Source organism: Nicotiana tabacum, chromosome 8, assembly GCF_000715075.1.
Source record: "Nicotiana tabacum cultivar K326 chromosome 8, ASM71507v2, whole genome shotgun sequence".
Lineage (NCBI taxonomy): Eukaryota > Viridiplantae > Streptophyta > Magnoliopsida > Solanales > Solanaceae > Nicotiana > Nicotiana tabacum.
Genome location: NC_134087.1, coordinates 166277151 through 166300768, shown reverse-complemented (window position 1 = coordinate 166300768; position 23618 = coordinate 166277151). Strand labels below are relative to the sequence as shown.

Below are 23618 nucleotides of genomic sequence, written 5' to 3'. Positions count from 1 at the left end.
AGAGTAATCACCCTACTTGAACCCTAGTTGCTTGGTCTAATTTTCCAACCTAATTGGTCTCGAGAGAGTCAATTGGGCAAAATCACTCTCTCTACCGAGAGGTGTGAGAGTGGATAAAATTGTGCAACGGTTATAGCATAAGCCCCAAATAAGTCAATCAAACCTATCTACCCGTCAATTAGCCACCAAGGTAATGCCACGACCCTAGTGCTCTTCCTTCCCATTAATTACAACTTAGCAATATTCTCCTAGCATAATCTAGCTTTAATCCGTAGTTTTATAATAGTAGTTATAAATACAAAAACTCAAAAGATGCTTGAAGTGACATTAGAAGCACAACCGCAACTCTAGGCTAGACAGAAAATACAACTCCACTACTAGCTCCCTGTGGAAATTCGATCCCGGACCTCTATTCGGGTAAAAGCTATTGCGATCCGCTCTTCCTACCATAGTGTAGTGTCGAGTCGGAAGCGATCATTTGTCTACACTCCAAGCATTTTTCTACATTGTGTTTGGATGATGATATGGAAATACAGTCATTCGAGCCACTTGAGGAGTCAAGGAATAAGGAACAAGATGCCTACATTCTGAAATTCTTTTTGCCAGAAAGTCGGGATTACACATCTAATCAAAAGGCCAAGAAGTGCAGCATACTACATTGTTTTATTGGGCCAGTCAGATTCGTTCCACCACCCCAGAAGCATGATCATAGAGCAGAATCAAAACTTGGAGTCCAATTCATAAGTTCAAGTGGAGGCAAAAAGTGGCTAATGTCATATCGCGACGTTAAATCAAGTGCTTGTTGGGAGGCAACCCAACTTTACTGCTTTCTTTTATTTTTTTTAATTATTTTTTTTAATTGTATTATTTTTGTAGTGTAAATTTTTGATTTTCTAGGAGCATGAAAAGCAAAGCTATTGGAAGGATGCAACAGCAAACCAGATGGTTGGAACTAAGTGTAAGGTACCCGCACGAAAGACCAAGCATGGGAGAAGTCTGAGTACCCCATGAGCTGCTAGTGCTTTGGCCTTTGGCCTACCAGGGAGTTTCTTTTATCCTCTTATTAGTTATGATGTGCATTGGGAACAATGCACAATTTTAAGTGTGGGGTGAGGATATTGTCTGGGTGACTTTCTATGCTACTTTAGTTATGATAGTTTAATTGAATAATGTTTTGTTTTTAAAGGATTGAGCCTTTCCCGACGATGGATCTATCAGACAATTTTCTTGAGGGATTTAAGTCTAAAGAGAAAAAAAAGGATTTTCTTTGTAGGTAGTGTAGTAATTCCCCTTTGGTTTTTCTTTGTGTCGCGGTTCTTTTCCAAGGGTTTTGTTTGAACCGGGTATAGTTAGTTTTATTTTTTTAGGAGTAGGAGCTAGTGTGAGATGAATTGAATTACAGCGATATCTCTTAACTTTGTTATGCCTTGAGAATAGTTAGTACTTTGGTTGTGACACTTAGGTTCAATTTTTGACTCTTGTATAAGTACCTTAAATCGTATGATCTTATATTTGCTTAACTGCTTTGACTAGATTGTCTTGATAAAACCCAATCCTAAATGAGTTATGTGCCATGTGTGTGTAAGTTTTTGTGTTATTTTGTGCATTGCATTTGATGTCTAGAACTTGCCACATGTGTTTGCAAAGCGAAATAGTAGTTTCGTTCAGTCTTGGAAGTGATATAGACATTTTTTTTGTTGAGCCAGATATGTATATTTTACCCACCTAATTGTTATGTATCGTAGTTAACCCCTTTGAGCATGTAATCCTATTTCTTTGGCAATTACATTACAAGCCTTACCCAATTATTTGAATTAATCATCTATTTGAACTTTTTCACCTCTCATGAGCACTTGAATTGTTATGAACTTTGCAAAAGTTAAAGTGTATAGTAGTTGGTTTGGCTTTTGAGTGAAACCAATAAAATAAGGAGAAAGGCGCACTGTGTTGAAAAAAAAGTAAGAGCCACTTTAATTGTAAAAGAAAGAAAAGAAAAGAAAAATAGTTATATTGTTGTGAAGAATATTCCTTGTGGTGGTGCCTTTTGATGTAATTGTGCTTAAAGAAGTATGGAGTTAATATATATTGATGTGAAGGTGGAGTTATGGTTTGACATAAGTATGGGCTTGAATGTTAAAGTATATGTATTAAAGTGCTTAGGGAGGTGTAGTCACTTTTATATCCAAATGTATCCTACCCGACCCGTAGCCTACATTACAACCAAATAAAGTCCTACTTGATCCTACACTGAATGAGCTCGATTAGTAGAGTAGTATTACACTACGGGCAAGCCTATGGTGAATCATTTGTGGCATATGAATGTTGTTTCTAAGAGCGAGTGAATTCTTTCTATCTTGAGTTCCTAATTGTTCTTAAATTTTATTGTGCGTGGAACTACTCTCTTTTGTTGTGTGAGGGCACGTGATTCATGATGGAGAGGTAATGTCATTGACATCTATGTTAGATTAAGTTAGTGAGTGGTGAATAATGCATGGTACTTGCGAGTCAAATCTTGAGGTGGAGATGTTACACCCTTGTGCTTAGTCTATTTTAAAGATTCTTAGTGTGATGAGTTAGCCAGAATTGTTTAAAAAGGTCGTGTCTATAAGTGTAGTTTGATTTCTTGAGAACGAGCAATGTTTAATTGTGGGGTATTGATGTGTGTCTATAATTCCATAGTTTCGTACATTATGTGTCTTGCATTTTACATGCTTTAATGATAAATTACACTTTATTTGCGTATAATGGAGTCTATTTATGTGTAGGTGAATTGGAGATGAAAGTAGAGCAAAAAGGATATTTAAACGTTGAAAGTGTGCTCGAGAACCGTGAAAATGAGAGACCTGGCGAGGCCAGGAAAAGGCCAGCTTAACCAGGTGTTAGCCTAGCGAGGCTAGGCAAACTCCTGGTTACACCAGGCCTGGGGTGTGCACATTCCGAATTTTGAAGACTTATTTCGTCTCCTGGTTTGACTAGGACTTGGCCTACACGTTTAGGTCTTTTCCTACACATATAAATATACCTAAAAATGTCACTTTCAATTTTAGACCTAGGGAGATCACGGAGCCGCCGTGGAGATTGGACAGGGAGACTGATATTAGACCATAGATTCGACTTACGGAGGCAAGAACACACAAGGAGCAAGGCGGGAAATTCTTTTACGAGTTTTTCACTTCCTTCTTCCTATTTCCATTATTGGTTATGAATTCTGGTATTGTATTTATGCATACTATTTTGAATAGCTAATTTATTATCTACGGTTTTGATGAACCTCTTGAAGGATGATTTTCCTATTACGTTAATATAGATTTGCTGTAGCGTTTTCTCTAATTATTCAACTATGTTTATATTGTAGTTGGTTGAAGAGCTCTCAATTGATTGTGCCTATTTAGCGTGTATTACTCGGGAGAGAGTGCATATTTAGGTAGTTGTTGAATGACATCACTCCTAACGTATATGAGGGATCAATACGAAGGGTTTAAAGGTGGGATTAGGGATAACAAAACCTTGGTGCGACCGGAGTAAGCCGTACTTAATGCCAGCTAGCGTAATTCGGGAGAATTTTTCTAGTAAATTGTGGTAGTTACTCGGGAGAGAATTACAACACTCGGAGAGCTCATGATCGGTAGAGAAAACTTAGGCAAATTTGGGAGAATATGTAAATTGTGCTAGTTACTCGGGAGAAAATTACAACACTCAGAGCGCTCATGATCGGTAGAGAAAACTTAGGCAAATTTATAGGAAACGTAGCGGAAAGGATTCCGACAATAGGGGAAATCATAACTCTAGACCTCCTTAATCTTGTCTCCAATCCTTATCCTTGTTAATTGAGAGTTTTACTGATTTCTAGTATTTGTTAGTTAATTAGATAAAAATAAACATTATAATCTTTATAATTAGGAAATTGTTTGGACTTGTATTTCTTAGCGATATTGAACAACTGTAGCTAAGCCTTAGTTCTCTGTGGGATCCGACTCCTGACTTGTAAACCATATTCTATTTGCAACGACCGCTTAGTCCTTTTTATAAGGCATAGTTGGGCATGATCATCTACGCGGTGATTTTCATAGCTTAATTACTTGCTTCTCCACCAAAAACATTTCTCCTTTTCTTTTTGGAATAAATAATATGAGCAGATATATAGTTGTGATGACCCAAAAGGTCATCACTGGTTTTAAAATAAAATTCTGCATTCCGAGGCCTTAAAACCCCATTTTAGCATCACCTCGATTTGCATGCGCAGTCCGAGCGCGTAGCCGGAAAGCTATTATGTGAAAATCTGTGAAAAATGATGAATTTTGACTGTAAAATGAATTAAGTTGACTTCGATCAACATTTTGGGTAAACAGGCCCAGACCCGTGATTTGACCGAAGGGTCCGGAAAAAAATATGGGACTTGGGCGTATGCCCGGAATCGAATTCCGAGGTCCCAAGCTCGAGAAATGAATTTTTTTTAAAAAAATTGTTTTTTGAAATTATTTATGAGATTTGAAAATAAATTCTGATTAAAATTTGATAGTACCGGGCCCGTATTTTGGTTCCGATGCCCGGTACAGGTCTTATATGTGATTTAAGATGAGTTTGTGAAGTTTGGTAAGGAACGAACTTGAAATGACGTGAATCGTATCATTTTTGAGAAAATTTGAAAGTTTGAAGTTCTTAAGAAAATTTCATGATTTTGAGCTAAATTCATAGTTGTTGATGTTATTTTAGTGATTTGAATGCACGAGCGAGTTCGTATGATGTTTTTAGGTTGGTGTGCATGTTTGGTTTGGAGCCCCGAGGGCTGAGTTTTGGATAGGCCATGGAGTGAAAATTTCAACTTAGGAAATGACCAATGTTTCAGACCTGCAGGCTTTACATTTGCGAAGCCTGTCTCGCAAATGCGAGCTGTGTATCGCAAATGCGAGAGGTGGTCTGGGCAGCCTTCTTCGCAAATACGAAGTGTTTGTCGCAAATGCGACACCTGCCTGGATCCTCCTTAGTCGCAAAGCGAAACCTCAGTCGCAAATGCGACTTCGCAAATGCGACACTTCTTTCGCAATTCCCAACCTAGCAGAGGTCGGGGTTCGCATTTCCTACATCTGTAACCTGCAACTTTTATACTTAGACGAATTTTTAACCCATTTTCATATCTTCTCAAAACATAAACACTCTAGGGCGATTTTTCAAAGGCTTCTTCTCTCCAAATCAATTGTAAGTCATTTTTAACTAGTTTTCTTCAATCCTTAACATCTTCTAACATGATTTCAACTCAAAATCAATGATTTTCATGGGGAAAATTGGGTGTTTTGGGTAGAACCTAGGTCTTTCAAAAATTGCGGATTTGGACCTTGATTTGAGGTCCGATTTCAAAACAAATTAAATATTTGGGTTCGCGGGGGAATGGGTAATCGGTTTTTGGTTCGAACCTCAGGTTTTGACCATGTGGGCCCGGGGCAATTTTTGACTTTTTGGATAAAACTTTGGAAGACTCATTTTCATGCATTCGAATTGATTCATTTATTGATGTAATTAAGTAACTTGTAACTAGATATGAGCGAATTGGTGGTGGAATCAAGGGGTAAAGCTATAATTGAAACGTGAATCGTGTTCGTGGCATCGAGGTAAGTATTTAGTCTAACCTTAGCTTGAGGGATTAGGAGTCGAGTCCTATTTGCTATGTGGTAATTGTTGAGTACGACGTATAGGCATGGTGACGAGTATCTATATGTTGGTGTCTAGCATGCCCGTGAGTCTTATATTGTGATTATCATGACTTCGTTGTATCTTTCATACCTTGGTGATGGTCTCTATGTGTTGTGTAAAGTTTGTGGAAGGAATTGTGACTTATGAATATTGAGGAGCGTTGGCTCAAGTTGTATAACGAATTGTGAAGGTATAAGTGATAATTGAACCTTTAGAGCATTGGTTCGAGTTGTGAAGTGAATTGCGAAGTAAGAGTGAGAAAGAGAAGAGATCATTATGTTGCCTCCGTGCCGGGCTATTGCTACTTTATTTGTTATCTCTCTTGCCAGGATTTAGTTGTTGTTTTGATGTTGTCCCTTGCAGGGACTTGTTGAATTATTGTTTCCTTGCCGGGATTATTATCGCAATTTCATTTATTTTCCTTGCCCTATTGTTTGTGATTGTTGTTTGGGTGAGGAAGAGAGTTAAAGCACGAAGGGTGATGTCGTGCATTGTTTTTGTGAGGAAAGAGTGTAAAGCACGAAGGGTGATGCCGTGTATGATTTGTGAGGAAAGAGTGTAAAGCACGAAGGGTGATACCGTGCTGCACGATGTACCATTCTGTGCCGATTATATTGATTATATGGTGAGGAAAGAGAGTAAAAGCACGAAGGGTGATGTCGTGCACATTTTCATTACTTGATTGCTTTGGTGAGGACGAGAGTAAAAGCACGAAGGATGATGCCGTGCATTTATTGAATTTATGAATCTTTGTTGATATCTGAGATATATTACTTCTTTCATTTACTTGTTGTATTTTCTATTCAAAATTGATATCTCCCCCGCGTCATGCTCCCCCCTCCCCCATTTGACTGTTTATTTTTGTACTTCTTTTCCGTTGTATATATATAACTGCACAGGTTTATTTGGTAGTCTGGTCCTAGCCTCGTCACTACTTCGCCGAGGTTAGGCTAGACACTTATCAGCACATGGGGTCGGTTGTGTTGATGCTAAACTCTGCACTATATGTAGATCTCGAAGCAACTCTTGGACCGTAGTTTGGAGATAACCTTCAATCCACGCGGAGATCCAAGGTAGACCTGCAGGAGTCTGCGGGCCCCTGGCGTCTCCTCTATCTTTATTTCTTATTTCATCTTTTTGCTTCAGAAACAGTGTGTCTTTTATTCTCAGCCCTTGTATTTAGCAGTCTTAGACCGTCTGTGGTACTGTGACACCAGGTTTTGGGTGAGTAAGGCTTAAGCAGTTGTAATAGATACAGATTTCAGATATTTTATTATTTTCTTCCGCTTAATTTAAAATTTCCGCTGTTTATACGTTATCGCTTTATGTTTGTTAAAAAGAAATAAATGGATAATGAAGTAATTAGTCTAAAAGATTGGCTTGCCTAGCTCACCTTAGTAGGCACCATCACGATTCTCGAGGGTGAGAAATCCGGATCGTGACAATAGTCAACAACTCAACTTTGCTTGAGGCTGTTATGGTTTTCCCCTCCTTCCATTCGAAGCTGCTGCTTTGAATATTCCTATTTAAAATTATATCAACTCATAATTCCATACTATATTTCAGTGAAAGGGAACCCCCGCCTCTGAATATCATTCTTTTTGTATTAGTATGTCATTTCATAATTCAACTTCGACAAGTCTTCGATTGTTAATTAAAAGATGACATCAAATACAAATACTATAGAGTATCTTTTATTTGTAGATAAGGTAGAGAAATTTTATAACTTTCAACATGAAGACAATGGCTTACACAGAAAGAATAGTATCTTCATGTCAAATCGGCAACCGCAGTGAAACAAAGCTGAAACTCTTATCAAATTAGCGTACATTTTAGTTGTGTTTTTAAAAAAAAACGGAAAAGGGTTCAAAATGCCCCTAAACTATTGGAAAAGGTTTAAAAATACCCTTCATCCACCTATTAGGCTAAAAATATCCCTTCATATACCTTTTTGGTTCACTTATGCCCTTTGACCGTTAGGTCAATGCTGAATTAAAAATAATTACTTAAAAAAAATTGCAAAATATTTTATTTTTTTAAACTAATGCACCAATAGTCCACTAATTTAGTAAAGTCTTCTCCTTCTTTTTTTTCAGTTTTTACGAAAAACATTCAGTTTTTACAAAAAAAATCATTTTTTTCACTTTTTTTAAAGCTTTTTTTTTTGGTAAAAACTGAAAAAAAATTGTTTTTAATAAAATATTTTCGCTTTTTAAAAACTGAAAAAATATTTTCAACAAAATATATTCGTTTTTTGAAACATATTTTTTTCAGTTTTTTAAAGCATTTTTTTTTTTGTAAAAACTGGAAAAACAAATTTGTAAAAACTGAAAAAAATATTTTCATTTTTAACAAAATATATATTTTTTTAAAAAAACTGAATATGAAAAAAATAATATTTTTTAAAAAACGAAAATATTTTGTTGAAAATATTTTTTTCAGTTTTTAAAAAAACGAAAATATTTTTGTTAAAACAATTTTTTTCTGTTTTTACAATTTTTTTCCAGTTTTTACAAAAAATGCTTTAAAAAACTGAAAAAAATATATATTTTTTTTGTAAAAACTGAATTATTTTTTGTAAAAACTGAAAAAAAGAAGAAGAAGACTTTACTAAATTAGTGGACTACTGGTGCATTAGTTTTAAAAAACAAAAATATTTTGCAAAATATTTTTTTAAGTAATTATATTTAATTCAGCATTGACCTAACGGTCAAAGGGCATAAGTGAAGCAAAAAGGTAAATGGAGGGGTATTTTTAGCCCAGTAGGTGAATGAAGGGTATTTTTAAACTTTTTCCAATAGTTTAGGGATATTTTGAACCCTTTTCCGTAAAAAAAAAATTCAAACTCATTTCTTAATTCAAATGCCGCTGGTTGGGATTCATAGTTCAAGACTGAGCAAAATGTATACTCCTGTACTAAGTTCATACTTCAGGGGTGGAACTAATATATACTCTCTCCATTTCAATTTATATGAATTAATTTGATTCACACAAAGTTAAGTGAAAAACTTTTCGAACTTTTAGTCTTAAACAGCAAACATTAGTATAGCTATAAGACTTTTGAAACTTGTAATATTAAATATGACATAACATTTGTATGATTATAAAAATTTCTCATTTGATTTTTATTTCTAAATGTGAATCTATATTTGTGGGAGTATGGAAACTTATCCGTGTTTTGTTTATTAAATGCTTTTAAGTGCTATTTGACCTGTAGATGAAATGTTTAAACTATGTTAGTACTTTGACAAATTATCGATCCATAAATAAACTTTGAATGGTTAACTCTTTCCAAGGATTAATAAAGATAGACTTCAAATACAATTATTTTAACTATCAAAATGGAAACTATATGAAGTAAATTTAGTAAAATAAAGGAAGAATATTAACTTCATATCAAATAAACTCTTTATTTTGGTGCTCGTACCAGTATGGCCTGCTGCTCTACTTGCTCCTTCAGCAACGTGTAAAGTGTACACCTTTTGCAAGTTCACACTTTAGGGATGGAACTAAACACCCAGAAAACTATCGAAAATCCGCTCAAAAGATTGCAATGACGAAAACCTCTTCCTAATTAGGTTCTTTGCAGTGGCAGATAGACGAGTATTTTCACGGGCCAGCAAATGGAAAATATTGAACATCATATATGTCGATAATCAAGAGTTAATAAATGCAAATATGAGAATCAGCAATTTTATATGCTCCTACAAAAATACACTAGAAATATTTCATGAACTTTGTACTAAGAAAGAGAGATGCCTTAGGCACCGGGGTGAGCGGGCAAAGGATTTAAGTCCATTTCAACTTGGTTGATGGTCCACTGCATGCTCTCCAATTTCTGCATGGATATGAGCGGAAATTAGCTTTTATCTCCAGAAAACAAAAGTAAAGAAGTACTATAATAATTCAGAAAACTCGCAGGAACTTTTCTTTTTCACCTTTACAATGTCATGGTACTGCCTAGCAATTTCGTCAAAATGAGGATCAACCCCTTGATACTCACGAAGGCGGGCAGCCTAACATATTTCACAGATAAATACATATCAGTCTTGTGGTGCCAAGCACGAATCAGAGCTAGATATTCTACCATCTTAGGAGTCAGCATATTTTAGCTTCCTGTCGTAGATGAACTCTTTTTATTTTTTTAACCTACAGTTTAGCATACAGTAAACAGAGTAAAATATTTCCTAAAAGAAGAGAACTAGATAAATAGATGTTTAGGAGAAAAAGCCATGCCCCAGAACAACCCAAATATCAGATTAATGGATTAGTGAGAGCTATGTTGCTCGGATCCTCCAAAATTGCCGATGGATACGTGTCGTATTATCCAAAAGCTATGCGTTTTTAAAGGATCCAAACACGGATGCCCATTTGGAGGATCCAAGCAATATAAGTGAAAACTACTTTCAAGCCAAAAGTGTAATTCTTCATTGAACACCAAACCTCCCAAATAGAGACATATATTCAACCCATTTGGTGAAATAATCACAGCTACTTTTGTCAAAAGAAATAGTGAGGACAAACAAAAGACAAGCGAAAATATACAGGAAAGAGCTCCTCATACAGTGAAGTCCAATTTAATTGTCTTCAATTTCCTAAGCAATCACTTTTTTTATCCTCATGCTCCTTCACCACCGATGACATAATTTACATGGAAAATGAAATGAGCACTGCCCATGAACAATCTTAATTGAGGCATTTTTTGGAAAGATGAAAAACATGACACAACCATCTTCCAATTGCATTTTAGTATTGGCTGGCCCTACCGGATAACAGTAGTGCTACAATCTTTGAATGTTCAAATTTCCATGATTTTCTGGATGAGGGGGTAGTCCAGGGAACAAGCGTAAGCAAATCATGGAAATGTAGTAAATTTGAAGATGATCCACCCAACTGAAAAGAAAAATATTAAAATAGTATAAGAAAGTATACCGCTTTCTCATATGCAAGTGATGCTTCTTCTGTTGCTTCAATCAAATACTTCCTGGGATGATGTTAAACTGAGTATACTTTCTTCGGTATCGAAAATCTAATAAAGATTTCTAAAGTCATATTTCTTTACCTTATTTTGTGAAGTGCAGGGATAGTTTCCGGGGTATACGTCTCAAGTAGGAGAATATGTTCCAGAACTCTGTTGAACAATAGGAAGTATTAGAAGCTGTTGAACTTGATGACGATAGCACTAGAATTTCAAAGGCATATATATCAAAGCAAGACATTGTGTGCTTTTACAAAAGAGTAACAGGATGTAAAATGCTAGTTTTAAACTTAATTACAACAGTATTATGCTAGTTAATTTCTGGGGTTTTCACGTTCGAAAAGGAAAACTAAGCTCATAGAACTTAAAACATTACTAAGTGAATCTCTCCAGAAAATTCAACCATCAGGAGGCATAAGTCTGAAGTAGGAGAATATGTTCCAGAAACTCTCATCAGGAAGCATAAGTCTGAAGTAGGAGAATATGTTCCAGAAACTCTGGTGAACAATAGAGAATCTGAGAAGCCATTAAACTTGACAACCATAATATTAGTATTTCAAAGGCATAAGTCTTTGCTCTTTAGTATGAGAATAACACGATGTAAGAAGATCTATTGAAGTTGATGACAACACTATTATGCTAAACAAGTTTCTGAGATTTTCAAATTGAAAAGAATAAAAGACTCATCGGAAGTAATACATTACAATTTTGAGATTTCTCAAGAAATCTAATCGTTTTGGAGGTAAAAGAGAAAACCAATAAGACATACTAGTTTGAATGGATCATTTCACCTAAAGAGTAGCTATCACTGACTTGGAGTTACGTGAATGATAAACAATGTACTCCCTGAAAAGATAAAGAAATAATAAATAAATAAATAAACTGCAACCAGGACTTCAACCACTGAAGTGCCAGATCACTACCTTCATACCAGGCATTAGGCAATTGACATTGGGTCATCATTCTAAGATAGAGGAAGCAATAATTGAACTGAGCTTTTCACCCAATCCCAACCCCACACAATTAATCCTAGATAAGAAAGAGAACCCTTCTTAAAATCAGTAGCCATATGATGCACGAATGAATAGAAGAAGAAGTAATTCGAATCTCCAATTCCTCCCCAAGCCACAAAAATAAGTCAATAGATAGAATAACGAACCAGAAACAAGAATAAGGTAAATCATACCTTAATTTTGCCCTCATTGTCTCACATCTTTTGCACAGCCACGTCTTTTGCAGTTCATCCTATTAATGGATCATTACAAATTATAATCAGAATAAACATCTATTCTAAAGAGCAAAAGACCATCACCAGTGCCCACATCATATCCAAAACTATTATGTGTCAGGCACCATAATCCTTTGGAAGAATCAGAGGATGGTTAATATGAACAAAAGAAACAAGAGCAGAATGGTTAACTTACATATTTATGTTGATGGTCCAACTTTATATCTTTGACAAGCTTAATGAGCACACCAAGGATCTGCTCCAAAACCTTAGATAGGCAAACATATAAAGTCAAATATTTTCTCAAGTAACATTAGCCTTTAGGATCTGTGGAAGTGCAACATAGAATGAAAAGGCTGACAAGACGAAATAGGTAGGCATCAATGATGCATAACGGCATTCTTACATTATAGTATTCTGCAAATTTTCTGTTAGATGAATATAAATCCTCACGCCATGCTGTTTCTTCTCTTTCAATCTCCTCAATGATCAACTTTACCCTGTTATATCATAGATTAGAAGCTCCCACACCTAAATCTAAAAAGCAATCAAGAATAGTATTATGATCATTATTTTAAATATCACTTTTTATAACATGGCGTCCAGGCCAACTTGTGCCTACGCCAACGAATCCACCGGATACCTATTACCTCCCAGCATAGTTACATGTTAACTCTACCCACCAACACTTAGACAGATGGGAAGAGTAGTTCACCTAGAGCCTTCTCTGCTCGATTCAAACTTTGGCTCCTATAGCTATTAATCCAACTCTTCGACACTAGGTCTTCCCCTTGGGGGTGAATTGTAATACAAGATTATTGAATAATGTACAATATGACAAGCCAATCCATTATTCAGAATGTAAATTATCTTTCTGCCAAATGATATTAATTTTAATGTATATCCAAAATAGATTCTATCCTTCCATGGAAATACAATGCTAATAGAGACATGATAATGACAGATTAGCATCAAAAAGAATACTTCATTCAACTTAACAAACTACAAAAAAGATGCACAACCTGTTCTATAAATGATTATATAAATCATAAAATATAAAAAGATTAGTAGAGAGAGAGAGAGACCTTTCTGGAAGCCGGGCAGCTGAACTTTGATTGCCAGCAGATATATCTGTAGAACCAAGGTAGGTTATGTTCTTAACATACATCTTGATATGATAACAAATTCTAAGAGTTCTTTGTTATTTAGATAGCAATAGAACTACTCAACCAATCACCGGAGAATACACTGACATGAGTAAATCCAGAACTTAAGCATATCATCAGTCAATATTTCCTTTTGCACCACAATTTGAAACATTACAGTGATAGATTTCGGGCAATGCAATTGACAATATATATTATAGCCATTAACATAATGATCCGCCCATAGAGGCTAATCATAAAACTGAAGTAGATGACCAGGTCCTACGTATCAATGCTGATTTATTTAAAAGAAAAACAGACAAAAACCCGCCGACCAACACAAAGAAAGGCGAAGGACCAAGAGAAGACGAAGGAAGAGAAATAAGTAACTTAAACGTACCAATGTCATCAATAGCAACTGCATTAGATAACTTATCACATTTAGCATCCAACCGGCTTCCAATCTCACGTGAAAGCAATCTCTGGTATTCTGCCACATCCTATAGCGACAGATGTATAAGCATCTATGGATGTGTAGAACTAACACTTAAATAACCTGACGAATAGTAATTCCATTTATAGATAATTCACGTATAACAAGCAATCAACATATAAGCATATAAAGTAAGAGAGCCATGAAGATTACTGCAACACTTCATTGAAGCATTAATAAAGAAGAGAAAAAATTCCCCATAAGACCACAAGGTTTTCTAAGTCAATCATATAGGTTTTGTACCACTGATGACATCTGATGTAGTTGAGTTTGCCATAAATATGCAGGCGTAACTCCAAGGAATCGATTGGGAACACCACCAACATCTGGTTCTGTTGCATCAGTTGTACCGGTAGTGGAAGCACTGCTTGCTGCAGGAACAGCTCCAATTACAGATGCATTGGTTTGATAAGTTGAGTTTGAGCTCGAGCTTAATGTGATGCTGGTGCTTGTGCTATCACTAGAACATCTCGACAGTACACTCCATTTTTCAATTTCATCCTCGTGAATCTCACCGTCTTTGGAGATAAGTGGAAGCCTCAATCTCTGAGCTGCTTCAGCAACAACCATCCTATGCTCAAGAGCCTCATAAACCTGAAGTCATTCTAGAGTCAAAATCACCCAGAGAATTTAAATTGATTCAATTAAAATGATTTCAAAGAAGAAATTGGCAGAAAAAGGCTATAACCAGGTCCTCAAAATGCACAAAGCATAGCACCTGAAATTTATCATTTTGGGACAAGTATAGACTATGGCAGAAAGGCGGGGGAATCCGGGATCGTTGGTAAACAGAAACTAGCTAATGAGTACCGCGTCTTCCCAGTGAAGTAGAACCGTCTTCATGAGGCCTCAACGATCCCTGTGGCGATGTTCAAAGCGTGACGGCCCCAAATAAATAGGCTTACTTTTCTTCACTTGAATGATTGAATCATAATTACAAGAATCTAGATTTGAGTGAATCAAGATTTGAGTATTGTGTCGTAAGGAAAAAAATGAATCGGAAAAAAAGGGGTTATTAGCTCAATGGTAGAGCGTGCCCCTGATAATTTCGTCTTTGTGCCTGCGCTGTGAGGGCTCGAAGCCACATGGATAATTAATGTGCTCATCGGCACCTGACCCTGAGCATTCTCATCTATTGGTAATCAATTTTGGATTTGTTTACAGGTACATACTCGATATGGGTGTGAGTAAGTATCGAGTAAGTGTACGTGCAAGCTTTTGGTGAATTTTTGTGTATTTTAAGAGTCTGCATAAAGGGGGGCATTGGCGCAAGTTGTGGTGATAGCCTCTTGCATAAATGCAAAATAATGTTGTGTACATAAGCCCCAATGTCGTCGGTCCTTGTCCAAACCCCAAACATAGCGGGAGCTTAATGCACCAGGCTGCCCTTTTTAAAGAGTCCGCATGAAATACTTATACCCAAGTCACACCATCACGTAAGAGAACTAAAGGATCTGTTTACACATAGTTGATAATTAAGCATGTAAAAATGCATCCATAAAGCCATATGAACTGAGACACAATAAGTAAAGGCCAAATAAGTAGAAAAGTGGAACCTGAGGAGGGTTTTTCAAGCCCAATTGAGAGTATAAACCCTGCACATCTCGAATACCACCAAGATTGGCCACAGAAATGGCTTGCTGGTAATCTTCTACCATCGCGGTCGCCTCAATATATACTGCCTACAAGGTTTATCCAAACAAAGGGTATATGCAACAATTAGACTAGACAAATCAGGATATATATTAATTCAATTCGAGTTTAAGTTAGATGCACCATCACTGTAAGGAATATTTACACTATCTGGTCATCTGTATAACATGACTGGTAGTGTAAAAAAAAATTTTGCTCTGATAGTGTATAACTTAAATTCAATTCAAAAAAACAAATGTCAATTTCCAAAATAGAAGCCCTACTAAGGATTCCAAATAGCGCTGTCTCTCCTTTGACATTTCTTCTCTCGCCTGCATTTTCAAACAAAAACATCTCATAAAACTAGAGCATTTTAATTTTTCATCAAATAATCAAATGGGGTTTAAGGTAGCATTATAGAGAGAGAGAAGAAAAATACGAGTTGGCGATCGAAGTAAGCGGATTTGGAGACGAGAGATCCATCAGGGGCTAAGCAGTGGCGCTCCAACTGATCGATCAGCTGTGTGACGTCCGCCGGCAGGTTTTGCGAACCCACCCCTCTTACCATTTCCGGTCTACTATAATCCAAAGATGACTCTTTTTCTCCCTTGTGTCGCTTCTCCGGCAATTCAAATTCAAAGTACTTAGTTCCCTTTTGGCGTCACTCTTATCCTTGTACTTGCAGTTTCCCCTTTAGAAAGTTTGCACTTTTAAATCCCTCGAATCAATGTGCATTTCGGATCCCTTTGCTTCTGAATCATAACAAATTTTACAGCTTGTTTGTGAGTTTGTTACTCGTTGTATTATATTGTATTGTTTCATTAAAATTGGTTGTATTGTATTGTTAAATTTATTATTTTGGAACAATAAAAAGTCACATTTTTTTAAATAACCGATTTAATGTGGTAGCATTATTGTCACACCTCCTTTTTGCGCGCCCTGCCCCGAGGGGTTAGGTGCGCGGGTGGAGTTTTTCCAATTTAAGTGACAATATTCGAAATGGGATTATTCATTTAATTCAGAGTCGCCACTTGGGAAAGGTTTGGCTTTTGGTGTCCCAAGTCACCGGTTTATCTTGAATCCCAAATCGAGGAAATTTTCGACTTTTCCAAATGAAGTCTACGAACCAGAAATTCTAAGTAAGGAATTCTGTTGACCCGAGGGAAGGTGTTAGGCACCCTCGAATCCCGTGGTTCTAGCACGGTCGCTTAAATTGTTATAATGGCTAAATATCTGATTTAAATACATATCATGACTTAACGCCTTTATTAAGTTTAAACCGCTTTTGTTATTATCATTTATTTTATAGAATTGCAACGTCGTGAAAATGCATCTCGAACCACGTCACAATCAATGCACCCGCAGTTGTTAACACATTTCGACTCCATTGAGATTTGAATTTGGGTCGCATAAATGCGCACCCGAATTTAAGAATGTAATCTAATTAAGCCGCGCCTAAAGGGTCTAACGCGTTATGATTTCTGAGAAGGCCATGAGATTCACTAAACGGCCTAGCCCGAATTCTAAATATTATGATTAGTTGAAGGCCCCGCAATTCGCATTTTTTTTTCTTTTTACTTGGCGAGGCTCGTCTCATTAAAATAAAACCTACAATGACTACATTTCTTATTGTTTTCATTTCCAGAAATGGAAGAAGGAAAGATGCATGTTAATTGAAATAAAAAAAACGGATTACTATCAATTTCTAATCACTTATAAAAATGAAAGGACGCCATACCTTACGAAATATTTTGGTTGAACAAGGAAGCTATATGGAGGTGGATGAAATGCAATACTTAATTCGGACATTTCCTCGAATCGAGCTTAACTAGACTTATTTAAGCTAGGTTAAGGAAATCGAATGCTAGGCATTGTTACTAATGGTGATTCGAATATGTACCTATATGTTGCCTAACGGTCTTGATAAATGGAAGGAAGATAACACAGAACATTATTGTGTAGGTGGAAATATTCTATCTTATGCATGTCATTATCTGATGGGAAACCAGTCGAAAATTCTGTGCCAATTATCCACACCTTCTATATATTATACTATTACATCTTGTACTTAGCAAACAACTAGAAACTAAGATGCAAAAAAAGCAAACTTGATTGAGTATTGTCTAACTAATCTTTCACTACTGGATTACACTAATCAATTTATACGACAGAGATCAGTGTATCACAAACAGCACAAAACAGACATCTGAATCTTCTTCAAGAACTCCTTTCATTTCATGCTTTTGAACTGTTACAGTTAACACCAAAGTGGGATTTGAAATGTGTACCTGGAACAACACTGAATACTGAAATGCAAAGAAGAAGTGAAGCAGAAAATCAGCAACAGCAGGAAACCAAATAGCAGCAGCAACAGCAGGTAACCAGATAGAAAGCAGAATCCCAGTACAAGATGCAGCTGGAGCCAATGAAAGATGACAGGGTGTGGCAAGTTCCCAGTAATATGAATCAAAATTTAGGCAAAAATAGATCTGGGGATGCACTGATGCTACACACAACTAAAAATCTCAAACAGAACTTAGGAGAAAAGATATGGAACAGGGAAATCCGGCCAGATGAGAGTTAAGACAAAGGGGGAAAGATGCAGTTCCTCTTTCCTGTGTTATCCTCCCTATATCTATTCCTGTCTGTGTGTATTTATCTGTATGTATTTCCACTCTCTCTTCCAAAACTCCTCCCAGTGTCTGTATTTTTTAACAGCCCTCAAGGTCCAGTCTGTATATGCCTATCTCCTCCAGATGGTATCTCCCTTTCAAAACTCCTCACAGTATCTGTATTTTTCTTTCTCTTCCTCTAATTCTGTCTATTTCTATCTCCTAATTCTGTCTCTCTCTATATCCCTGTGTGTTTTTTCTATCTTTTTGTGTGTATCCCTCTCCAGAACTTCAACTCTCCCTTTATAAGCCTCCAACTCCAACCTTTATCAGCCTGTTGGATTAAATCAAATAACCCCTCCCATGTGCTCCCTTTTTCAGTTCCACTTTAGCTATTTAAGTATTAATCCCATGACATTCCCTTGGCAGGCTTTAACTTTTCATTTTATTATCTAAAAGCAAGCAATGGGCAGCAGAATCTATCTGACAGCATATGCTGTCAACACATTTTAAATTTAAAAGCCCCTTTTAAGAAGGAAACAGGCTGTGCACAATGCACATGCTGTGCACAAGTGCGCATGCCATCGACTCAGATTTCAATTAACAGACCAAGCCTTTTCTGAAATCATATTAACAGCTATAAGTAACTGGACTTGGTTCTTAATTGTTTTCAACAAATGTTCAACAGAAGCAAATCGATTTACTACGCTCAGACAGTTGAAATTAATTGACGACACATGTCGACTCGACTATATTAGTATTAACATACACAATCGTAGCCAAAAATCAGACATTCAGAAGTATGGGACACATGACTCAACTTATACTGATTAAAACAGAATTGTACTTTGAGGATTTAGTCAGTACAAATTCGGAATACCACCAATACACATGCCTTAACAGAATAGGAGGGGAGGGATTCGGACAAACACAGAGGTTCAAACAAAGTGGACAAACAAAAGTAGATAAAATTAGAACAAATATGAACAGTCTTTTAAAACAAATCATACGGACTAAAGCAAATAAAGGAAAGAAAGCAGACTCACCTTAAACTTGAAAAGTTAAAAAAGTTTGAACCCGGATTTGGACAGACCTTTCTTAAGGCTGAAACGAACTTTAATCGAAGTGTTTCTCAGATGAGAAACACTTCGATTAAGGTCCATTAAACCTTAATCTCTTTGGCTAGGACTGGCATGGGCCAGCGATGAAGAACTACAAAGTTCTCAGAACTCAGATCTGGGATTCATGCTTCCCTGGTCAGATTCGGACCAAACCAAGTATGGTTCGGTCACGAGGGGGGTCTGGGGAGTATCTGGTACAAAACTGGGGTTGGTTGGGTCAGATCGAGTTTTGACTCGAATCTTCGAATGAAGATTCGAGGACCTGGGGGTGATTCGAAACATGGGGTTGGTAGATTTGGGTTCAGGATGGCCTGGGGGTCCTATGGTGTTCAAGGGAAGGTCACCGGCATCCATGCCGCCGGCTTTCATGGCGGCAGTATGCAGAGGCGGCTAGGGTTTAGGGCTGTTCGTTTGGGGAGACGAAGCAGCTGGGGTATTGGATAGGGGGGTAGGGTAGTGTTATGTACTTATATAGTTAGTGGGCAAGTGGATCCTGGCCGTTGGATGAGACGAGATGAAGGGCCAGGATCCTTCGGCTAACAGGGAACGACGTCGTTCCAAGGGTGAAGGGTTAGGGTCGGTCCGGGTGAGACGGGTCGGGTTTATTGGTGGGTTATAGGGATTGATCTTGGACCGTTGGATCGGCTTGGTTTAAACGGTTGTGATGGGTTGGCATCGAAACGACGTAGCTTTGGTGTTAAACTACGTCGTTTCATGGCCTGGGGGTGGGCTGTTTGGACTGGTGGTTTGGGCTGTCCGCTTGGGCTGAGTTCGTTGGGCCAATTTTAACAAATTGGCCCAAGTCCGGAAGGGCCTTTTCTTTCTCTTTTTTTTATTTTTTTTTTATTTTTATTTCTTTTCTTATTTATTTTAAAACAAAACTAAGCCAAAGAATCAAATTAAAATTAAATACACATTCAAATACAATTATTTGCACACATACTAAAACATTTCAAAATCGGTAAAGTCAAACCAAACAAAATCACGGACGAAAAATGCCTATTCACGATCTTCTATTTAACGACCGAATTACGGTTTGAATTACGCAGGACACATATATATTTTTTTGAATTTTATTTTAATAAAGTAAATAAATAAGAATGGGCCAAAAGCACAAATAAATCCACAAGGTGCCGCACAGAAATCCGAAATTGTACCGCGGGGCCAATTATATATATTTTTTTTTTGGAGCGATTGTCGTGTGAAGCAAAAATCACGTGCTCACAGCTGCCCCTCTTTGTTCGGAAACACGAAGGGTTTTCGTGCAAAGATCAAGTGAGCGTGTATGAGCGATTTTGCCTATAGACCACTCCGTATGAAGCATTTTTTGAAAGATCTGACCGAATCTTGCTTCAAAGATTTCCTACATATCCTGGGCTAAACAGGAATCAGGTCAATGTAGTTCGAGAAGTTTTGGTAGCTGGGGCTACCATGGGACTGCAATGCTTGCTGCTACTGCTGCTGCTGTTGTCACTGCTACGTCACTGGCCGCCTTATTACAACCAAGCGAAAATTGGAAACTGAACTAACTACTTTTATGTATGTCAACTGCTAGTTACAAGATTCCTATCTATGATTCTTTTACGACTTGATCTTGGGTCTTAGCTGATTCTGCTTGTAGACTCTGATCTGAATCTTGATGCTTGCGAGTTGCGGCGACTTGTTTTTTTAATCCCCAGGATACCGAATAAAATGTGACCGGCAGAGGTCAGGACCTTAGTCAAATGTTGGAGTCGATCTGCTTTCCCTTTACTCTGATATCTCGGGATATCTCTTTTTGTCTTTTTCTTCTTTGATTCCGAACTGGGATTTATCTCGTGGGTCATTTCGATCCATGTGGCTCGAGGTCAGACCTGCGGGAGAAAAGAAACAAACAAACGAAATTTTCTGCCCCAGTTTTCACTAGGAAAATTTCGTTACTTATTCACCAGGAAGTTCATAAAATTGATGAAAGAGGATATGCGTGCTCAGTTCAGGGTTGGAGCCCTAATATCGACTAGCTGGGGAAAAGTTCAGTGTAGGGTTTTAAAACCCTTATGCCAAACAAAGGAAGAATTCAGTTTAGGGTTTAAAACCCTAATGCTGCCTAAAAGGAAAAAAAAATTCAGTTTAGGGTTAAAAACCCTGATGCTGACTAAAAGAGAATTCAGTTTAGGGTTTAAAACCCTAATGCTGATTGCATGGAAAAGCTCAGTTTAGAGTTTAAAACTCTAATGCTGGCTAAAAGGAAAAAGTTCAGTTTAGGGTTTAAAACCCTAATGCTGACTAAAAGGAAAATTCAGTTTAGGGTTTAAAACCCTAATGCTGATTGCATTGGAAAAGCTCAGTTTAGAGTTTAAAACTCTAATGCTGGCTAAAAGGAAAAAAAGTTCAGTTTAGGGTTTAAAACCCTGATGCTGACTAAAAGAGAATTCAGTTTAGGGTTTAAAACCCTAATGCTGATTGCATGGAAAAGCTCAGTTTAGAGTTTAAAACTCTAATGCTGGCTAAAAGGAAAAAGTTCAGTTTAGGGTTTAAAACCCTAATGCTGACTAAAAGGAAAATTCAGTTTAGGGTTTAAAACCCTAATGCTGATTGCATTGGAAAAGCTCAGTTTAGAGTTTAAAACTCTAATGCTGGCTAAAAGGAAAAAAGTTCAGTTTAGGGTTTAAAACCCTGATGCTGACTAAAAGAGAATTCAGTTTAGGGTTTAAAACCCTAATGCTGATTGCATGGAAAAGCTCAGTTTAGAGTTTAAAACTCTAATGCTGGCTAAAAGGAAAAAGTTCAGTTTAGGGTTTAAAACCCTAATGCTGACTAAAGGAAAATTCAGTTTAGGGTTTAAAACCCTAATGCTGATTGCATTGGAAAAGCTCAGTTTAGAGTTTAAAACTCTAATGCTGGCTAAAAGGAAAAAGTTCAGTTTAGGGTTCAAAACCCTAATGCTGACTAAAAGGAAAATTCAGTTTAGGGTTTAAAACCCTAATGCTGATTGCATTGGAAAAGCTCAGTTTAGAGTTTAAAACTCTAATGCTGGCTAAAAGGAAAAAAGTTCAGTTTAGGGTTTAAAACCCTGATGCTGACTAAAAGAGAATTCAGTTTAGGGTTTAAAACCCTAATGCTGATTGCATGGAAAAGCTCAGTTTAGAGTTTAAAACTCTAATGCTGGCTAAAAGGAAAAAGTTCAGTTTAGGGTTTAAAACCCTAATGCTGACTAAAAGGAAAATTCAGTTTAGGGTTAAAAACCCTAATGCTGATTGCCTTGGAAAAGCTCAGTTTAGAGTTTAAAACTCTAATGCTGGCTAAAAGGAAAAAGTTCAGTTTAGGGTTTAAAACCCTAATGCTGACTAAAGGAAAATTCAGTTTAGGGTTTAAAACCCTAATGCTGATTGCATTGGAAAAGCTCAGTTTAGAGTTTAAAACTCTAATGCTGGCTAAAGGGAAAAAGTTCAGTTTAGGGTTCAAAACCCTAATGCTGACTAAAAGGAAAATTCAGTTTAGGGTTTAAAACCCTAATGCTGATTGCATAGAAAAGCTCAGTGTAGAGTTTAAAACTCTACTGCTGGCTGAAAGGAAAAAGTTCAGTTTAGGGTTTAAAACCCTAATGCTGACTAAAAGGAAAATTCAGTTTAGGGTTTAAAACCCTAATGCTGATTGCATGGAAAAGCTCAGTGTAGAGTTTAAAACTCTACTGCTGGCTGAAAGGAAAAAGTTCAGTTTAGGGTTTAAAACCCTAATGCTGACTAAAAGGAAAAAGTTCAGTTTAGGGTTTAAAACCCTAATGCTGACTAAAAGGAAAATTCAGTTTAGGGTTTAAAACCCTAATGCTGATTGGCTGGGGATAAAGCTCGAGAATACTACACGATCTATTTTTGAGTTTTCTTGTTTTAGATAAAAGGGAGTTTCGTGGAAGCTTACCTTTCGAGTGAATTCCTCATTGCCAAAGTATTTCTTGTACCTGTGTACCTTCTTCTTTGGGCGACACCTGCTTCTTGCACGGTTGTCTTGGATTATACCTGTGTCAACTTTTCAGACAAAGAACAATTGTTAGTTCGGAAATGACGGTCGGTTCGGTGACCTTGATCGTTCCCAGTTGCTATGTTGCGTCCTTATTTCTGTCGCGAAGTCCCGCCGTTGATTCAATTCTAATGGCGAAACTCTTTTGACTGCTTAGGCTTTGTATTTCCAGATTCTGTGATGATTTGCCTCGTAAGGCCCCCTTTTTTTTGTGTCCCATCTTGCTTGGAGATTCTCAACGGGGATTTTATTGGGGATACTCTGTGGGGATTTGTACAAGAGGAAGCTCTGTGGGGGGAATATTTACAAAGCGGATTCTTTGTGTGGATTTTCGTACAATGGGCATGCTGGGGATTTATTTCCAAGTGGGATTTCCAGGATTTGTTGGGGCAAGCCTGTTGGGGATGTCTACAAAAGAACTCGCTGGGATGTGCTGGGGAGATTCCATTTTTCTTTTTCTCTCTTCTTTTTTTTTTTTTTTTTTTGATTTGGGGAGATTTTGTGGGAGATTGTACAAGACTCTGTTGGGATTTGTACAGGGGGAGACTCTGTGGGGATTTGTCCGAAGGTGGACTTGCTGGGGAAGATTTCAGGATTTCTCTCTTTTCCTTTACTCCGGAACACCATCAAACGTCATGATTCATCATGCTTGGGTAATCATATCAACGAGATGAGGTGCTTTCCTTCATGAGATGGGATTCCGTGCGAGCAAACCATGCCACCTG

General features: G+C 37.1%; 1 protein-coding gene across 2 annotated transcripts; it reads right to left on the bottom strand.

The window, feature by feature from the left end:
* Nucleotides 1-9312: 9312 nt before the first annotated feature.
* LOC107818046 (AUGMIN subunit 4-like) lies at nucleotides 9313-15942 on the bottom strand. Of its 2 annotated transcripts, XM_016643956.2 has the most exons (13): nucleotides 15604-15942; nucleotides 15449-15496; nucleotides 15089-15214; nucleotides 13776-14126; nucleotides 13440-13539; nucleotides 12980-13025; nucleotides 12301-12394; nucleotides 12091-12162; nucleotides 11853-11911; nucleotides 10751-10819; nucleotides 10621-10672; nucleotides 9627-9704; nucleotides 9313-9526 (listed from the first exon to the last, which is right to left on the bottom strand). In XM_016643956.2, exons 1-13 carry the CDS (start codon nucleotides 15730-15732, stop codon nucleotides 9449-9451), a joined length of 1302 nt encoding a protein of 433 aa, XP_016499442.1. In that variant the 5' UTR covers nucleotides 15733-15942; the 3' UTR covers nucleotides 9313-9448. The 2 variants fall into 2 exon arrangements, 1 of the variants encoding a protein (XP_016499442.1); XR_012694332.1 differs by lacking the exon at nucleotides 10621-10672 and having other exon boundaries at nucleotides 9627-10581.
* Between the last annotated feature and the right edge of the window lie 7676 nt (nucleotides 15943-23618).